Here is an 18,828-nt window from a genome sequence, read left to right as displayed (position 1 = left end):
GGAACTTTTCACCAATTACTTAAAAAGAGAACAAAATGAACTGGACTCCTTGGCAGGCTTTGAATAAACATACACAAATTTATCCACAGGAATGGATTTTGAGCTGTGTGTCAGTTTCCTACTTTCACACCCTAAACCTCTACTTACTTTTCTAGGGAGATGTCGGTCCTGCTGGTCCTCCAGGCTTACCAGGGACAGTAAGTAGCATTTTTATTTTTTTTAAAGAGCCCAGCAATGGCAATGATGTGGGCTGTAAAAGGAATTAGTCTAATAACTTGTTTGGCAGTTTGGAGAGGGACTGCTACCTTGTAAGAGACATGCAGTGCTTTTTTGTGCTGCAGTCTCCGGAAGCGGTGGTGCTGAGGGACTGCCTAAGTGCTTATTATCTCAGCTCGATCACTGAGATAACTGCAGGAGTTGTCGATGGTTGTCCTCCGAGTTGGCAAGGCGCATTTGACATCAAAAAGGAACAAAGCTTCTGATGTAGAATATTCTGCCAGCAGACACCTACTGGTTTCAACCTTTAAATGCTTGCTGAATTTTTTTTCTATTTCACCAGGTATATGCAGGCAATTTAGAATATATATTTCCATGGTGATTAGTTGGTAATCTGCAATTTTAAAAATGTATGTGTTTTTATTATACAGTGGTACCTCGGTTTACGAACTTAATCTGTTCCGGAAGTCCGTTCTTAAACCGAAACCACTCTTAAACTGAGGTAAGCTTTCCCTAATGAGGCCTCCTGCCGCCAGTGCCCTTCCACCATTCAGATTCTGTTCTTAGACCGAGGTAAAGTTTGCAAACCGGGACACCACTTCTGGTTTTGCAGAGTTTGTAAACTGAATCGTTCTTAAACAGGGCTGTTCTTAAACCAAGGTACCAATGTATATAGGAATTATTGTAATCCACTTTGATAGTTTTAATGATTAATGATTAATGATCATTAATGATTAATGATTAATGATTAAATAATAGTACAGTGGTACCTTGGGTTAACAACTTAATTTGCTCTGGAGGTCCATTCTTAACCTGAAACTGTTCTTAACCTGAAGCACCACTTTAGCTAATGGGGTCTCCCACTGCCGCTGTGCCGCCGGAGCACGATTTCTGTTCTCATCCTGAAGCAAAGTTCTTAAACCAAGGTACTATTTCTGGGTTAGCGGAGTCTGTAACCTGAAGCGTATGTAACCCGAGGTACCACTGTAATAACAAAGGTGCCTGCTGATGCACAAAATCCTTACTTTGTGCTGTTTTCTTGAACCAAAGAATGATTTCCAAAGTTAGCAGAGATCACGAATCATTATCCATTTGTTACCATCAAAATGTAAGCATTGTTACATATATATTTTTTCTTTTTACAGAAATCTCATTTTGTTTTCTTTGTTCTCTTTCCAGACTTCCCTGTTTACTCCGCATCCCAGTCGCCCTGTAAGTGTCACGTCTGATTCTTCTGCCTTGTTGCTCTGATAAATTAAAGCCGTTGTGCCGTTAAGGAGAGGCTGCTACACAAAACATCAAACATGTGGTTTAATACCACTTGCAAATAGCATCTGCTGAAGGGTGGATGGGTAGTCGGGGCCAGGACTGCAGCAGGAAAGGAGGGGGATTTAACTCTTTCCATCCCTGCCACAGTCCTGGCAGAAATTGCACTGACACACCTCGCATTTCTCCCTGAAAAGAACCTGCAGTTGGTGTTAGTCGGAGCTTTCTTTTTCAGTGCAGTTAGCAGCTGAAGATCTTTGTTGAGATTGCAACAGGAATGGCAGGAGTTAAACCCAAGCGTGAAGAATCTCAGGCCAGGGTATGCAAATATGGCTCTATATAGTTCTTTGTCCACCCTCAGGACTCAATCCAGGCCATGATCCAGGATTGGGCTTGCCGATCAGAAGGTTGGCAGTTTGAATCCCCATGACTGAGTGAGCTCCCATTGCTCGGTCCCTGCTCCTGCCAACCTAGCAGTTTGAAAGCACGCCAGTGCAAGTAGATAAATAGGTACCGCTCTGGTGGGAAGGTAAACGTTATTTCCGTGAGCTCTGGTTTCCGTCATGGTGTTCTGTTGTACCAGAAGTGGTTTAGTCATGCTGGCCACATGACTCAGAAAGCTGTGGACAAATGGTGTCTCTCTCTGCCTGATGCGAGATGAGCGCTGCCACTACATTGTTGCCTTTGACTGGACTTAACCGTCCAGGGGTCCTTTACAAAGGACCTTACCAGGCCATGTCTTCCACACAGGCCAGATCCCTCACTACCCCCCCACACCCTTGATGACCTTTGATCATCTTGATCACCCTCCTCTGCACACATTCCAGCTTGTCAACATCCTTCTTAAATTGTGGCACCCAAAATTCTATGTGTGGTCTGAACATTGCAGAATAAAGGTAAAGGGGCCCCTGACCATTAGGTCCAGTTGTTGCCGACTCTGGGGTTGCGGTGCTCATCTCGCTTTATTGGCCGAGGGAGCCGGCGTACAGCTTCTGCGTCATGTGGCCAGCTTGACTAAGCCGCTTCTGGCGAACCAGAGCAGCACACGGAAACGCCGTTTACCGTCCCACCAGAGCGGTACCTATTTATCTACTTGCACTTTGACGTGCTTTCAAATTGCTAGGTTGGCAGGAGCAGGGACCGAGCAACGGGAGCTCACCCCGTCGCGGGGATTCGAACCACCGACCTTCTGATCGGCAAGTCCTAGGCTCTGTGGTTTAATCCACAGTGCCACCTGCACCCCTCCTCTACCTTCATCTTAAAGAATTCTTCTATTACTTTCATTGATCTGGACACTATACTTCTGTTGTTGCACTCAAACAGCCGGAGGGAACCAGGTTCGCAAAGGTTTCTATGCAGTGTATGGCAGGAAGGTTGGCTTCGTACTGCGCTTGGCAAGCCTGCTTATTTCCGGTGTTTGGGTCTTTGTTTCTTTTTTAGCAAACTGAATCTGTGTCTTTTCCGCAGCTCTTTCCAACCCACCTGAAAACACAGATCAAACTGTGCAATCAAACAACTAAAAGGAGAGAATATCAAACAAGCTTCCGGAGATTAATTGGCAGCCTGCGTTTCCATGGCGACAGTGGCCTGAATTTGCAGTTATTAAATAATATCCTTCCCTTTAATTTAATTAACCCTCAGCGTTGCACTTGGAGCAATTTGGTTGTTTAAGATGGGGTTGCAAGCTTGAAATGACTTTATTAATATTTTCCCAAATGAGCAATTTGAATCAGTAAACTGAAGAGAGAAGTTCATTATCATAGTCGCTTGTACTGCACTGTCATCTTTCTTTCATCCACTAGGAGGCAGCAGAGAGTTTTCATGCAGAACTGATGCTCTCTTCAAATCTAATGCTCATATCTGCCTTAAGCTTCAGTCCTATTAATCAGCATAGGAATATAGAAAACTGACCTGTTCTGAGTCAGACCATTGGTCCTCCAGATCTTCAGACCACAGACATTCCCTTCCTGCCTATAGATAACAGGGATGGAAACGGGAACCTTCTGAATGCGAAGCAGAGATGTGATTACCACTGAGCTATGGCTAGCGATGGGAGAAAGATTCAATTCATTTGACATTTAAATACAAACTTGCTTCAGTTGCAGCTCTGAGACAATACGAGAACCAAAACAAAGCAATTGCTCAGAATTCGGACTTATCTGAATTTTGCAATTTAGCCCTCCAGCCAAGTACCATGTCCAAGAATACACATATTATGTTAAAGGTTGCATGGGACAGAAGCAGAAATAAATAAAAAACATAAAATTGTACTGCATTACAGTGCAATTGGACACCGGTGGCGCTGTGGTCTAAACCACAGAGCCTAGGGCTTGCTGATCAGAAGGTCGGCAGTTCGAATCCCCACGATGGGGTGAGCTCCCGTTGCTCGGTCCCTGCTCCTGACCACCTAGCAGTTCGAAAGCATGTCAGAGTGCAAGTAGATAAATAGATACTGCTGCAGCAGGAAGGTAAACGGCGTTTCCATGCACTGTTCTGGTTTCGCCAGAAGTGGCTTAGCCACATGTCCCGGAAGCTGTCTGAGGACAAACGCCACCTCCCTCAGCCTGAAAGTGAGATGAGCGTGCAACCCTAGAGTCATCCGTGACTGGACTTAATGGTCAGGGGTCCCTTTACCTGTACAGTGCAGTTGCTTTGCAAAAAGAAAAGATGCATATTGGGAGAAAATAAATGCACTAAGATGAATTTTCATGAGCACTTGCCACACAGAAGTTGCATTGCTGTCCTGCACATGGAAGGTTGACCACTGTGAAGAAAGGGATTTGCTCTCTCAAAGGGATTTGCTCTCACAAACATGCTCGTACTTTTTGTTCCCAGGGAGAACAAGGGCTACCAGGTGAAAAAGGTGACCGTGGAGAAAGAGGTGAACCCGTAAGCACATTGTAATCTTCTCGCTTTGCTTGCTATAAGTACATCGAAAGGTTGAAGAGAGCTATTTTTGTTGTGGGGCATGCTACAAATGTTTGTTCAGCGGAGGGAAAACCCAGATGTCACCTGAACAGAAGAACTGATAGGATATGACTTTTGTAGGCATCTCCCTCCCTCCTTCTGACTCATTATGCAAGTTGTCAATTTGACATTATTCCCGTGATTATAGGAGCTGTGTATCTGCATGTCTACTAAAAGCTGCAAAATGTGTGCAGGTGCATATTGCTTATTGCATCAAGTTTAAATTTGTATATGAAGTTTCTAGTCTTCATGAGGTCTGTATACAACATCAGGTAGCTGGGAGAAAGAGACAGCTTCACAGGCAGGTTTTCCATCTCCCATTTATTATTATTATTATTTCTTTCCTGCCCCTTTGCTCTCATTGTTCCTTGATAAGTAGCCTCTATTATCTCCTCTTTTTTTTCTATGTTCTTCTTCCCAGTCCAAGCTAAGAAATGACTGATTAATTCATGCTATGGATGGAGGAGGCATCGGTTTGCTTTCATTTTTTTGAAACAAACCTCCAAAACACTCCTGAACGTGCACACAGACAGGAACACGTCCCAGACATATTATGCACTTTTCTGGATTCTGTAATCAAGTTTCTCTGTGCACAAAAATATGTATCTTACATAAAATCTGTGTTCATGGTGCATATTTTGCTGATGAATGCACTGAAAAACCTTGTGCATATTTTACATAAAAATGGGCTTTTTTGTTTACAAAAATGCATGCAAACTGTTTGCAATTTCATGGACTTTTTGGGCAGACCTACAGCCAAGTACCAGGACAAAATTAGGCTGCTCAGTCCATCCCTGTGTGCAACTCGATATGTTAGAATCCTAATGAATTACTGAGTTTTTATAGGCAATTAGGAAGAATGAAGCCTTTACGTTTTATCTAACTTGATTTTTGGCATTTAAAAAAGAGGAGGCTACTGCTTGATCTCTGTATGGTTTCCATGGGCCTAACATGATACTTAATTTCCCTTGAGAAAAATCATATATATAACGAGGAACATTTATGGTTTTTTACCTTTCTCCTTTCCTTCCAACAGGGAGAACGTGGCATTCCTGGTAAAGTGGGGCTTCAGGGACCTGCAGGGTCACCGGTAAGCCAGAAACGCTGGATCTGATTAATAAGTAGCAAAGCAGCTCATGTGTGAAGGTTGTAATTCTGCTTCTTTCGATTTTTTTGGTTAGAGCAGTGCCGGTTTCAGGCTATTTTGCACTTACGGAAGGCTAACTGGTTGTGCCCCTCCCCATTTTATTTATTTATTTATTTATTTATTTATTTATTTATTTATGTATTGCTAATTTCAATTTTCAAAAACAGGTGTCTTCTATATTAAAAAGAAAGAAAGCACAACACTTGAAACTGCAAGAAAACGCAGGGATAAGTAATACGGCTATTTTTGATAACCTTTCTCAACTACAGCAGAAAATGTTTTAGCACACAAATCATTTTGAATAACCTTGTGAATTTTGATGTTAAAACTTAAACCTCTTGAAAATTTTCAATTCAGGCACATCAAAATCTCACTTTGATTGCCATTACCTTTGCAATTGCCCCCAATTCCTTCAGATCAAGTGCTGATGCTTGGGCATAATCAGTAGATACAGTTGCCAAGCCAACAAAGTCTCTTTTGCAGGGTGGTTGAGTGTATGTAAGTTTTTATAAGTTTGAGCTTTGACAAACTGTGTTCATCTGTTGCCACTGACACTGAAAGTGTGGGGAACATCCTTAGAGCAATAAAAAACATTAGCTACATTATCCGGGGTTTTTTGTTCTAGTATGAAGAGAAGTAATCCTTGTGGCAGGGACATGGGTGGCTCTGTGGGTTAAGCCACAGAGCCTAGGGCTTGCAGATCGGAAGGTCGGCGGTTCGAATCTCCGTGACGGGGTGAACTCCCGTTGCTCGGTCTCAGCTTCTGCCAACCTAGCAGTTCGAAAGCACCTCAAAGTGCAAGTAGATAAATAAAGGTAAAGGGCGTTTCCGTGCGCTGGTCTGGTGCGCCAGAAGCGGCTTAGTCATGCTGGCCACATGACTCGGAAGCTGTACGCCGGCTCCCTCTGCCAATAAAGCGAGATGAGTGCCGCAACCCCAGAGTTGGCCACAACTGAACCTAACAGTCAGGGGTCCCTTTACCTTTACTACTTGTGGCAACACACATTTTGTAAGTCTTTATGCCTTTGCTGTATGTTCACAGCCCAGATCTTCAGCATCAATATCTTTGTTTCCATTGTGCACCAATGATTTTTTTGAATTCTTGCAGCCTTAAGCATGTCTTCAGTAGATTTTTGGGTTGATACCGTATATATTAAACAGAAAGCCAAATGGGGAATTACTGTATCTTGTTGTAGCTGCTGGAATCTCTCTCTAGCAGATTGTAGGGCTATGTCTAAGACAGTACAGTACTTTGTGGTGCTTCTTCTTGGGCCTGAAAAATTCCACTCCTTTCTCAAAGTTTGGTAGCGTTTCCAGCTCATTTACGCTCTCAGTAGCACATATCGAAACTTGTTTTCAACCCTCACCACACCTGCAGCCCACAAGGTAGTTATTGGTCACTTGCAATTGGCTTGCGGCTGAATTTAAATCAGCTATCTTGTTTCGATATGGTGAGCTTCCCCATTCAAGGAGAGAGGAAGAAGGGAGACATGGTTGACACGGAATTGGGTGAGCCAATTCTGTTATTGACAGTCAGTAAAAGCTCCTTGTTGAATCTGGCACCCATAGAGGGGGACTTTATTTTCCAGGCTCCGATGATGAGGCCTTAATCAGCTGCCTTGTGCAACTCAGTTAGATGATCAGGGTTTATTATCTTTCCCACGAATGGAAATGGAAACTATGTCCTTTGTTAGGGGAGCAGGTTTAGCAGCTGTCTTAGCACCTGCTTTCTGAGCTGGCTGCTTTTGTTTTGCCTGGCTCTCCGAACATCCAGCAACTTGGTCCCTTCTCCCATCAGACTGAACCCTTGTTTTCTTTATCTGTAGGGTATGAAGGGGCAGGAAGGGTCACCAGGGGGCCCTGGAGCACCAGGAGAGGTTGTAAGTATTTGGTCTGCTTTAGAAACTCTTTTTCCTAGATAGTCAGAAGAGTGTTAGAAATTCATCTGTTATGTACGAGCAATTTCCCTTGAGACACTTGGCTAGGGGAGAGGAGGTGTTGAGTCATCCAAACAGTAGGAGTCACCTTGCTCCAAATTCGATAATAATAATAATAATAATAATAATAATAATAATAATAATAATAATTTATTATTTATACCCCACCCATCTGGCTGAGTTTCCCCAGCCACTCTGGGTGGCTCCCAATCGAGTGTTAAAAACAATACAGCATTAAATATTGAAAATTTCCCTAAACAGGGCTGCCTTCAGATGTCTTTTAAAGATAAGATAGCTGCTTATTTCCTTCACATCTGAAGGGAGGGCATTTCACAGGGTGGGCGCCACTACTGAGAAGGCCCTCTGGTTCCCTGTAACCTCACCTCTCACAATGAGGGGGAACCACCAGAAGGCCCTCGGCGCTGGACCTCAGTGTCCAGGCAGAACGATGGGGGTGGAGATGCTCCTTCAGGTATACAGGACCGAGGCCATTTAGGGCTTTAAAGGTCAGCACCAACACTTTGAATTGTGCTCGGAAACGTACTGGGAGCCAATGCAGATCTCTCAGGACCGGTGTTATGGGGTCCCGGTGGCCACTCACAGTCACCAGTCTAGCTGCCGCATTTTGGATTAATTGCAGTTTCTGGGTCACCTTCAAAGGTAGCCCCACTCAAATGAAATTCAGTTCTCAGGCAGTTCAAGCAAGTGTTTCCCCCCGCAGAAAAGTTGATGCGCCCAGTCTAGTGGGAACGTCCTGCCCAAATCCCCACTGAAATAAGCAGGATCTGGGTCCAGCTCCCATTCATTTCAAGAGAGTTTATCCAAGGGAAGTGTATGCTGGATTAGACAATGGGCCAATTCATATCATTTTGACATGGTGAAATCCCATCAAGTCGACTTTCTCCAAAGCTGAAGCAGTGTGCCACTGTGCATGATATCTAAATGGCTTGGGACCTGGGTACCTTAAGGACTTCCTTCTTCCATATATTCCTTCCGTCATGCTCCATTCAATGTCTAAAGCCTTCCTCGGCCTTAATGAAGTGTGCCAGAATACTGCTTGAAGCAGGGCCTCCTATGTGGTGGCCCCTATCCCATGGAATGCTTTGCCTGGTGAGATGCAGCACAACCTGACACTATGGTCTTTGTTGTTGTTAAAGCATGCCTGTTCAGAAACTCATTTGGTTGAATGTTTCTCTAGCCATTGTTTTAACACTGTTCCCTTTGCAGTTGTGTTTTAAGGTACATTGTTTGACATTTGCTGGGGTGGGGGGCTAAATAGAAATGTGATTATTTTTAGTATATAGCAGTCACTTTGGAAGTGACTGGTGGCTATAATGTTTTGAACTTGTATGCCATTGTTTCTTTGAATTGTTTCTTTCTATACAGTCGTACCTTGGTTGTGGAACATAATCCATTCCGTTCAACTCCTGAAAAAGTTCAAAAACCAAGGCACAGATTGTGATTGGCTACAGGAGCTTCCTGCACTCAATTGGAAGCTGCGGAAACCACGTCGGACGTTCAGCTTCCAGAAAACATTCACAAACCGGAACGCTAACTTCTGGGTCTGTGGCGTTCATGAGCCAAAATGTCTGAGTACCAACGTGTTCGACAACCAAGCAACGACTGTAATGGCAAATGCTTTCCCTCTATGTCCCCCCCCCCCAGACTAGAGCTGATCTGAAAGGTTCTCCCTCATTTAAGATGAACAATTTTTATCCCAGTCTACATTTTCAGTGTGTTTTCAATGCATTCTCTATCTGTAGAAAATTCATTTCAAATAGCAAGTGCACTTTATATTGAACCTGGCAATAGGACTCATTTTATACCAAATTTGGATTATAAACATTTCTTTTTCTTATTTCTAAAGGGTGCTCCAGGACCTGCAGGCCCCCCAGGGCCACGAGGCTTGCCTGGAAATGTGGTATGTATTAGGCATAACCATGAGAGAAATGAGAGAAAGCAAGATCGCATTCACACCATATAGTTAAAGCAATATCATACTACATGAATTCTCTCAGTGATTTCCCATATATCTTCCTACCACAGAAGGCTAACTGGTTCATTTTATTTTTCTCTACAGGGTGTACCTGGAGATCCTGGCCGACCTGGAAATGATGGCCCCAAAGGAGAAAAGGTACAAAACTGCTTTCTTGAAAATATGCCTGTCCAAAGCATCTCTCTTTCTCTTGTATAGAAAAAGACCAAATGTTTGGTTTACTCACAAATTCTTCAAATGCCAGATTCATGTGTTATTCCATACAGCATTCAGAAAATGCTGCACAGACAGTAAAACTTAGTTTCATTCCAAAGTGGTGAAAGTTCCTATATTATTGGTAAAAGGAACTCAAGAAAGGCTTGTGAAAGCCATGCGGTCTGAGCTTGGAGCAACCAGCTGAGATTTCTTTACATGCTGAGCTTCTCAGGTAGACTGAAAGCAGAACAAAGGCTTGATTACCTAGTCCCTTCCCAAGGTGAGCTAAGACTGGCAGGACAGCTTACTCTGTGATTTTGACCCCTTTGTGCATTAATTATACTTAAGCATGTTGGTTATATGAGGCTGGTTATCCCACAGTCAAATATTTTGCAGGGAGATCCTGGAAAAGAAGGGAAGCCAGGAGCACCTGGGCCTACAGGTGAACCAGGAGGTGTTGGAGAACCTGGATTACCCGGCAAGGGTCGAGATGGCGATAGAGTAAGTCTCACTTGTAAACTACATGCACAACCAAGTAGTTAACAATTTAGGACTGAGCGAATGTCTCTTGTTCCATTTCTTTTTGTTCTGTCAATCATCATCCTGTTCTTCTGCTTAGTATTCTATGCCTTGCCTTTAGGGTGAACTGGGAAAGTTTCAAAAATCAATTTGGAAATAGATACACGTATTGTTTTCTGCAATTTTCAGTCCGCATCTCTCTCTTTTCGAAAGGACGTTATGAAACAGTACAAAAAAATAAACATTGTTGATAAGTATTGTGCAATGGCATCAACATTCCTGTTTCCACAGTGACTTAATCAGTGCACATATATGCTTGTGCACACTGCTAACCTCTGAGGTAGGGGGCTAGGAAGCCTGTGGGTGTGCAGATGTTGTTGGACAGCAATTCCCCTCAGCCCCATTCCAGGTGTTCAGGAATGGTAGGAGCTGTAGTCTAACATTTTCTTTTTCTTTGGTGTGTGTGATCCCATAAGGAAAGCAGAAATGAGCTGCATGAACTGCAGTCTAGCAGAAGTCCAAACTTAAATATGGGAAAATGGCAGATTGCCAACTAAGTACTTTATGCAAAATAAGGTAATTCATGATGGAATCCTATGGATGTTGACTCTGCAGTGAGATCAACTGCATTCAATGGGGCTTACTCTCTAGTATGTGTGCATAGGATTGCAGCCTTTAAAAACCAGTCTGAAATTTGGAAGGAGAGGGTTTCTTAAGTGTCTCTAACCTCAGAACTGTGGACCTTTATAGTAGGATAATCAAAGGAAGCAGAGAAAGGCTACATGTTCACAATTGCTAAAAGGAGCCTTGAGCAGTTGAGGGACCAGAAACCTTGGATGTGCAACTCAACAAACTTTCTGCCTCCTTTCCCAAAGAGGTCAGGCAATTCCTTCCTTGGTGCAGTAATGTGCACTTGAATAATTCATGGCTTTTACAGGCCATTGCCTGTTGTGTCCTCAAAATAACAAAGTCAAGTGGCAGGAATAAGAGTTCATTAGCAAGTCCTGCTTGGTTCCGAACAGTGATTGAGCAAAATGGCCCCTTTTATGTGTATTGCAACCTTCTCCAACTTGGGGCCTCTTGATCTCCCATCATCCCTGACCATTGGTCATCCTGTCTGGGTCTGATGGGAATCACAATTGGAAACATCTGGAGCACCAGGTTGGAAAGTCCAGTATATAGTCTCTGTCAAGCAATTTTGCATCTTAATTTGCAGCTACCTGCAAGTGACAGAGCTAAAACAGTTCCCTGGGTGAAGACCTCCACACCTGAAAATTCTGTTTCTTTAATAATATACAGCACATCTGATATTCTGAACTGCTTCCCCTAAGCAATATCAGGCTTTTTTTGATACTAATTCTCCATCTTTCTCACTCGCTAGTCCTTTCAAATTTTTGCTCACATATGAATCATGTGATCCTCACGCACTTGAGTAATAACATTTTAGGGCAATCGTAGTCTGCTGTTGGAATGTACTTCTGCATCCAGTTTAAATAGTCCCCCCACACACACACACACTTTGGGTTCTGGGTACAGAATAATTATTATAATCACTATTATATAATCACCAGGGAACATAACTGAGTTTTGCTATCTCTACGAAGAACAATGTGATAGTTGTAGGTGCCATTTTCCTTTTCTGAATACTGGTTTCTTAGACATTTCCATCTTTCTCAGTTGGTGACATTTACTTTATAGTTCCATCTATTTCTAGGGAGAAAGAGGACCACCGGGTTTGCCTGGACCCTTTGGGCAGAAGGTGGGTGCTTTATCTTGTCATTCTGCTGCATTTGATCATTACAATAGTGTTAGATCTTCCCAAATGGACATTCTTGAGGCATAAGTCTTATATTTTCTCTCTCACAGGGAGATCGAGGGGCTCCTGGAGTTCCAGGTCAGCCAGGAGACAGGGGGATACCAGGCATCGGACTTTCTGGACCACCAGTAAGTACCAAACATGCTGCCCTCTGGCCTATGATACAACACAAGCATTTGTCAATGGCTCCTTGGGCTGTAGGACTTGTATGATCTGAGCCATCTGCCAGAGGTGATTTTAAGGTGTTGCAGCCAGTGTGGCGGGACTGGGCACTGCACTGCAGAAGGTGTGGGAATTTTCAGGGAGGCAGGAGAGGATATATTGTTTGATGATATCCTTCCTAACTTGCGTTAGCAAGTTCTATATCTTAGCAGAGTTTAAACATTCTTCTTTAAACGCACAGCGGTTTGATTGTTGCAGGCTTGTCGGAGCCTTTCCATATAAGATTCCTGGTAAGATCCCTTCTTGTCCCTCTTAAAAAGAATAGAGACAGCAATCTTATTAAAGTCTATATAAAAGTAATTTACTCACATTTATTCAGTTCACAGTTAGATCTCTGAAGGCAAATTTAGGTTACAAAAGTATATGTCAGGGAGAGGCAAACGGACAGAAAGGACAGATGAAAGGACAGAAACCAGCAGTTATAGAGAGCCTAAAGAGATTATCAGCAGCTTGTCGTCTGAAAGTGGGTCTGACGTAGAGGGGGAGGAGGATCAGCCTGGCACAAGTCATTCGGTACACAGAGGAAGTAAGCGGAGGAGTTTTCACAGACTTGCATGCTGGATGTGGAAAAGGAAGAAGAAAGATTAGAGGCAGCAACTGCGCACAAGGGGAAAGACGCTAATTGAAATGCTGGAGATGTACGTTTGAACTTTGTCAAATAAATCAAATTGTTTGGAACTGGCTGAGAGCCCGGAGTCTTATCTATGGCCAGCTGGACAGCATTATGCCTCTGACAGTATATACCGTATTTTTCGCCCTATCGGACGCACTTTTTCCCCTCCAAAAATGAAGGGGAAATGTGTGTGTGTCCTATGGGGCGAATGCAGGCTTTCGCTGAAGCCTGGAGAGTGAGAGGGGTCAGTGCTATCTGCAAGCCCTGGGAGCCCAGCGGGAGTTCCCGCCGTGCTTCCTAGGTTTGTGGATAGCAGCCTGCATCCCGAAGCCTGGGGCGCGCTGAGCATCACACCCCGGGCTTTGGGCAGATATCTGCAAGCCTGGGGGAGGTGCTGCTTTTAAATTATCATGACCTAGCAACCATATTTCTTCCTCCCCCCATGTATTTATTCCTTGCGGATAGCAGCCTGTTCTGGGGGTTGGGGTCAGGGGAACCTCTCCTGCCCCAGCCCCGCACCTTGGTGGGAATTTTATTTTTCTTTATTCCCCCCTCAAAAAAACTAGGTGTGCCCTATGGGCTAGTGCGCTCTATAGGGCGAAAAATATGGTATATAAATGTGGAACTATCCCATAAGGGAGTTAGTCCCAAGTGACTGCCGACAGTCATTTCACGTAGAAAAAACAAAATGGAGAAGAGAGAGCAAAAGAAGGAGGTGTGCTCCTCTACCCAGATTAGGCCACACCCATATCTAGTCACATGCAGAGGAGGTTTTGTCCCAGCTCAGGAGGAAACAGGAAGTTTTCTCCAGGCTGGTACAAAGCACCCCCTAGCACAGGCATAGGCAAACTCGGTCCCCCAGATGTTTGGGGACTACAATTTCCATCATCCCTGACCACTGGTCCTGTTAGCTAGGGATCATGGGAGTTAGAGTCCCAAACATCTGGAGGGCCGAGTTTGCTTATGCCTGCCCTAGCATGTCCATTCCAGAAACATTGTCCTTGACTGCTATGTGTTTCACATTCCACAGAGGGCACCACAACAGTGTCGCAGAATGGAGCAGGAGAGCTGAGGGCACCAAATTGGACTGTCACACAGAGTACGGCTAACATTAGAGAGCCCAAAGTCTGCCTCTGCGTTGGCAGTAGGTGCAGAGCTGGCAGCACCACCTAGTACTGCTGGACAGCTGTTGGCATCCCAGAAGCTTGGTTCTCCCCATCTCTATTTTGCCATTACAGTGGTACCTCGGGTTACATATGCTTCAGGTTACAGACGCTTCAGGTTACAGACTCCGCTAACCCAGAAATACTCAGAAACTCAGGTTAAGAACATTGCTTCAGGATGAGAACAGAAATCGTGCAGCGGCAGCGGGAGGCCCCATTAGCTAAAGTGGTGCTTCAGGTTAAGAACGGACCTCCAGAACGAATTAAGTACTTAACCTGAGGTACCACTGTACAACATCCCTGCAAAGTGGATTAGGCTGAGAGTTTGTGACTGGTCCAAAGGTCACTCAATCGGTTTCATGACTGAGTGGAGATTTGAACCCTGGCCTTCAAGGCCTTAACCCAACACTGCTACATTGCACTGTCTCCACTGGGAGGGATTAAGGAAAACGGGTTTTCTTAACATAAGGATATGATAAAAATAAAAGGAAATGATAGTGGCAGCTTTTGTTTTCAAACCTCAATTTGTTTTTTTAAAAGACTCGAGGAACTATATCAGGAGGTAATCTGATTATGTGTTTGCAGGTGTGAGCTTAAAAGGGAACACCATCTGCTGTAGTGTAGGAAAATCTGGATGGTTAACATTATGTTAATCAAATTAATTATGTTTTTAAAATATATATGTATATATAATGTTATGCTCATTTTTACCCTATACATAAACAAGATTAAAGATTAACAGAATACAATGCACTTTTACAGAATAAAAGAGTCAGAATTCACATACGTTGAGTAGGCTGAGATTGGTTAAGATCAGTCCTCCTGTGACGAATTTTCTGAGTGACTGGGATGTGTGTGTGTGTGGGGGGCAAATAGCTCCCTTTATTTGAATGACAACTAATGTGATCAAAACTCACAATGCCTTTCTTTCTTTCATTCATTCTTTCTTTCTTTCTTTCTTGTGTTTTTTTCAGGGCCCCTCAGGACCACCCGGAGATAAAGGCCCATCGGTACAGTATGTCTTTCTAAGTATGCACAAAACAAAATAAAAAAATTCCTTCCAGTAGCACCTTAAAGACCAACTAAGTTAGTTCTTGGTATGAGCTTTCGTGTGCATGCACACTTCTTCAGATACACAGTGTATCTGAAGTGTATCTGAAGAAGTGTGCATGCACACGAAAGCTCATACCAAGAACTAACTTAGTTGGTCTTTAAGGTGCTACTGGAAGGAATTTTTTTATTTTGTTTTGACTATGGCAGACCAACACGGCTACCTATCTGTAACTGTAAGTATGCACAGATTGTGGTGTTGATAGGAAGGAAGGAAGGAAGGTGGTGTCATAGAATCATAGAACTGTAGAGTTGGAAGGGACCGCGAGGAACATCTAGTCCAACCCCTTGCACTGCAGGATTCTCAGCTCAAGCATCCATGACAGATGGCCATCCAACCTCTGCTTGAAAACCTCCAAGGAAGGAGAGTCCACAATAAAATATTAAAATACAACAATCTATTAAACATTAAAAGCTTCCCTAAACAGGGCTGCCTTCAGATGTCTTCTAAAAGTCTGGTAGTTGTTTTCCTCTGTGACATCTGGTGGGAGGGCGTTCCACAGGGTGGGTGCCACTACCGAGACGGCCCTCTGCCTGGTTCCCTGTAACTTGGCTTCTCGCAGGGAGGGAACCACCAGAAGGCCCTCGGGGGTGGACCTCAGTGTCCGGGCAGAACAATGGGGATGGAGATGCTCTTTCAGGGATACAGGACCAATGCCGTTTAGGGCTTTAAAGGTCAGACCAACACTTTGAATTGTGCTCGGAAATGTACTGAGAAGAAATGGCATCTGTGCAGGTAGAAGTCCTCTTTTTAGGCAAACCTCCCAATTCCATGTGATCAGCAGAAGAGAGAAAATGAATTATATCATGTCAAGCACACACTGAAGATGAAGAGCTAATGTCACTTGAGGACACGGTGCAGATTATAATCAGGAAATTAGCTTGCAGCTGCCAGCTTGATCAAATTGCAATAACAAGTCTGAGTCGTCCTGCAGGAGCAAAGCAATGGCAACCTCACTCATTCTGAGCCCAGTTATATGATCTATACAGCTTCACAGTGAAAGAATAACTTTTGGCTCAGGTTTGGGAAGGAGATAATCTCAAGGCACCCAAAGTGGAGGCGACTTTATGTTCCAGGAATACTTCGCACAAAAAAATTGTCATTTGACATGACATGGTGAGGTAGTCATTCCCTCTTTTTAAGAAAGAGACGCGGGTGGCACTGTGGTCTAAACCACTGAGCCTCTTGGGCTTGCCAATCAGAAGGTTGGCTGTTCAAATCCCCAAGACGAGGTGCATTCTGGTTTCTGTCATGGTGTTCCGTTGCACCAGAAGCAGTTTAGTCATGCCGGCCACATGCCCCGGAAAGCTGTCTGTGGACAAATGCTGGCTCCCTCGCCTTAAAAGCGAGATGAGTGCCACACCCCATAGTCGCCTTTGACTGGACTTAACCATCCAAGGGTCCTTTACCTTTTCTTTAAAAAAAATAAATAATATATCCTCTTTTCAAATAAGTATTTTTGTGCCCCAACCAGCATATTTCTGGAAATCCTGAAGACAGAACTAATGTCACCCTAGGAAAAAATGGTACCTGCTAGGGGCAGCCATCTCCCCAAACTCACACCCTAGAATGCCCTGAAATATTGCTATATCCAGGTCATCCATAGGTAGGATGTTAGTCATCAGCTATAAGCAACCAATAGCAGGTTCAGATCCTAAAATAATAGGGCAGGACTGGGGAAAAAGAATCACTGCACAATTGTAGCCACAAATTCATGTACAGTATGTGTTGTCTACAAGCAGTTCCCCAGCAGGCAGGTTAGTCTGTTATTTATGGGCAAATTGGCAATTGGTTTTCTTGTGATAACTGTTCCTGAAATTAAATCTGTGACTCGCCCTATAAATGTATGTAGGAAATAAACAATTGTGTGACAGTGTGTGTGTGTGTGTGTGTGTTTGTGTAGGAGACTGTATTTTATATTTTTAAAAAAATGTTTATTGGTGTGTTTGCATTATTTTGATGTTCTCTTTTGTAAAGCTATTAAAAACTCTTTCTTTTTTTGGGGGGGAGAATAAAATAGCATATTTGGAATTATTAATTTTATCCCCCTTTTTTTCTAGGGTCCCCGAGGTTTGCCAGGCATTCAAGGTCAACCAGGGCCATCTGGTCAGGATGTAAGTAAACATATTGGTATTTGGTATGCCTATGAGAAGGGCAGTAGCTCAGTGATAGATCACATTTGCACGCAGAAGGGCCCCGATCCAATCTCTGGCATCTACAGATATGGCTGAAAGAGACTGCTCCTGCCCTGCTTGAAACCTTGGATCGTTGCTGCCAAATCAGTGTGTGGGAATGTTCAGGGATGCAGGAGAGGATATTTTGTCTGATTATATCCTTATCCAACTTGTGTTAACAAGTTCCACAATTTCAGCAGAGTAACATTCCCCTTAATTTTAAGTTTTGCAACGGATGTGTTTGCTCAGACTCGCTAAAGCCTCTATAATAACTGTTCTGGTATGTTCCCCTTATTCCCTCATAAAATATAAGAGGCGACACAGTCTTTTACAAAAGTATAAAAAGAGTTTACTCACATTCTGTTCACAATCAGATCCCAGAAGGCAGACTTAGCTTAATGAAGTAACATACACTTAGAATCTATCTCATAAGAAGACAGTCCTTTTATCCTCTCTTAGCTGGAAGCCAAGAGGGCATCTTTGGCTTAGCAGATGTTGTGTTTTCGATGCATGTGGTGAAAAAGAGAGAGAGATGGCTGCCCTGCCCTGTGCTTTTGTCATTACCTGCACAGGTGAGGCCACACCCACCTCCAGTCACATGCAGAGGAAGTCTGTCCCAGCCCAGAAGGAAACAGGAAGTTTACCTGCTGGCTGGACAAACATTCCTCCCCATGTGTAAACATGTTCACTCTAGGAATGTTGTACTTGACTGCTCTTGTGTTTCACATCCCACACAGTGCACGCAGCACTGAGCTGGGCGAAGCAATGGTCTGATTCAGTATAAGGCAGCTTCTTGTGTTCGTATGCTCCCTCAAAACATCCGCAGGGCAAGATGGAGTAGAGAAGTGGGGGGCAGGAAAGGATTAAGCATTTCCTGCCCTTGCTGCTGTTTTACTTATTCCATAGGTTGATTCATTTTGTGTTCTGTACTCCCATCCTACACACACACACACACACACACAAACACAAACTGGTACATGTGAAGGTGAACAATACTCAAGATTTTCCCCTCCCCTGTGGACGACAAGCTGTTTATCTTTTTTAAAAGTGGAAGAACAGGGCAAGCTTGTCTGTTTCTGATCTCCATCTCTTCCAAGTGCTCACCTGTAAATCTGTCTTGCCCCCTTTCTGTAGTAATCTTTGCAGAATACTTTTTATTAATTTTTAGTAAACATACATACATTCATATATTACATATATAAGTTACATATTTAAACTAGGTTCTACCGAGCCTCAGACTTCCCTCCATTCCTTTGGTAAGTATCAAATAAATTCTAGAATCTCGTATTTTACATATCATATTTATCTACCATACACTGAAAGAGTTATTCCAACCCTACCAGTGTCTTCAAAGATTTACAATTGTTTCTTATATACATCAAATATTTCTGTAGTAATCTTTGAGCCAAAAGAAACCTGCATACCAGATGTTATGTACTGAGTTGAATAGGGTCCAGAATGCAGCAGTCTGATTGGTCCACAGGAG

General features: G+C 43.5%; 1 protein-coding gene across 2 annotated transcripts in view; it reads left to right on the top strand.

The window, feature by feature from the left end:
- The window catches only part of COL22A1 (collagen type XXII alpha 1 chain), a 188,388-nt gene that overhangs the window by 136,222 nt on the left and 33,338 nt on the right, over nt 1-18,828 (top strand). For both annotated transcript variants that reach the window (XM_079984146.1, XM_079984147.1), the window contains 12 exons: nt 156-197; nt 1,396-1,428; nt 4,318-4,371; nt 5,486-5,539; nt 7,423-7,476; nt 9,401-9,454; nt 9,614-9,667; nt 10,121-10,225; nt 11,958-12,002; nt 12,110-12,187; nt 15,032-15,067; nt 17,229-17,282. In XM_079984146.1, the coding sequence (XP_079840272.1) occupies nt 156-197; nt 1,396-1,428; nt 4,318-4,371; nt 5,486-5,539; nt 7,423-7,476; nt 9,401-9,454; nt 9,614-9,667; nt 10,121-10,225; nt 11,958-12,002; nt 12,110-12,187; nt 15,032-15,067; nt 17,229-17,282 (663 nt within the window). The remainder of the gene's footprint in view (nt 1-155; nt 198-1,395; nt 1,429-4,317; nt 4,372-5,485; nt 5,540-7,422; nt 7,477-9,400; nt 9,455-9,613; nt 9,668-10,120; nt 10,226-11,957; nt 12,003-12,109; nt 12,188-15,031; nt 15,068-17,228; nt 17,283-18,828) is intronic.

The sequence above is a fragment of the Podarcis cretensis genome (genome assembly GCF_951804945.1).
Source record: "Podarcis cretensis genome assembly, chromosome: 7".
Classification (NCBI taxonomy): domain Eukaryota; kingdom Metazoa; phylum Chordata; class Lepidosauria; order Squamata; family Lacertidae; genus Podarcis; species Podarcis cretensis.
The sequence above is the reverse complement of the archived record's forward strand: the minus strand, read 5'-3'. Positions and strand labels throughout refer to the sequence as shown.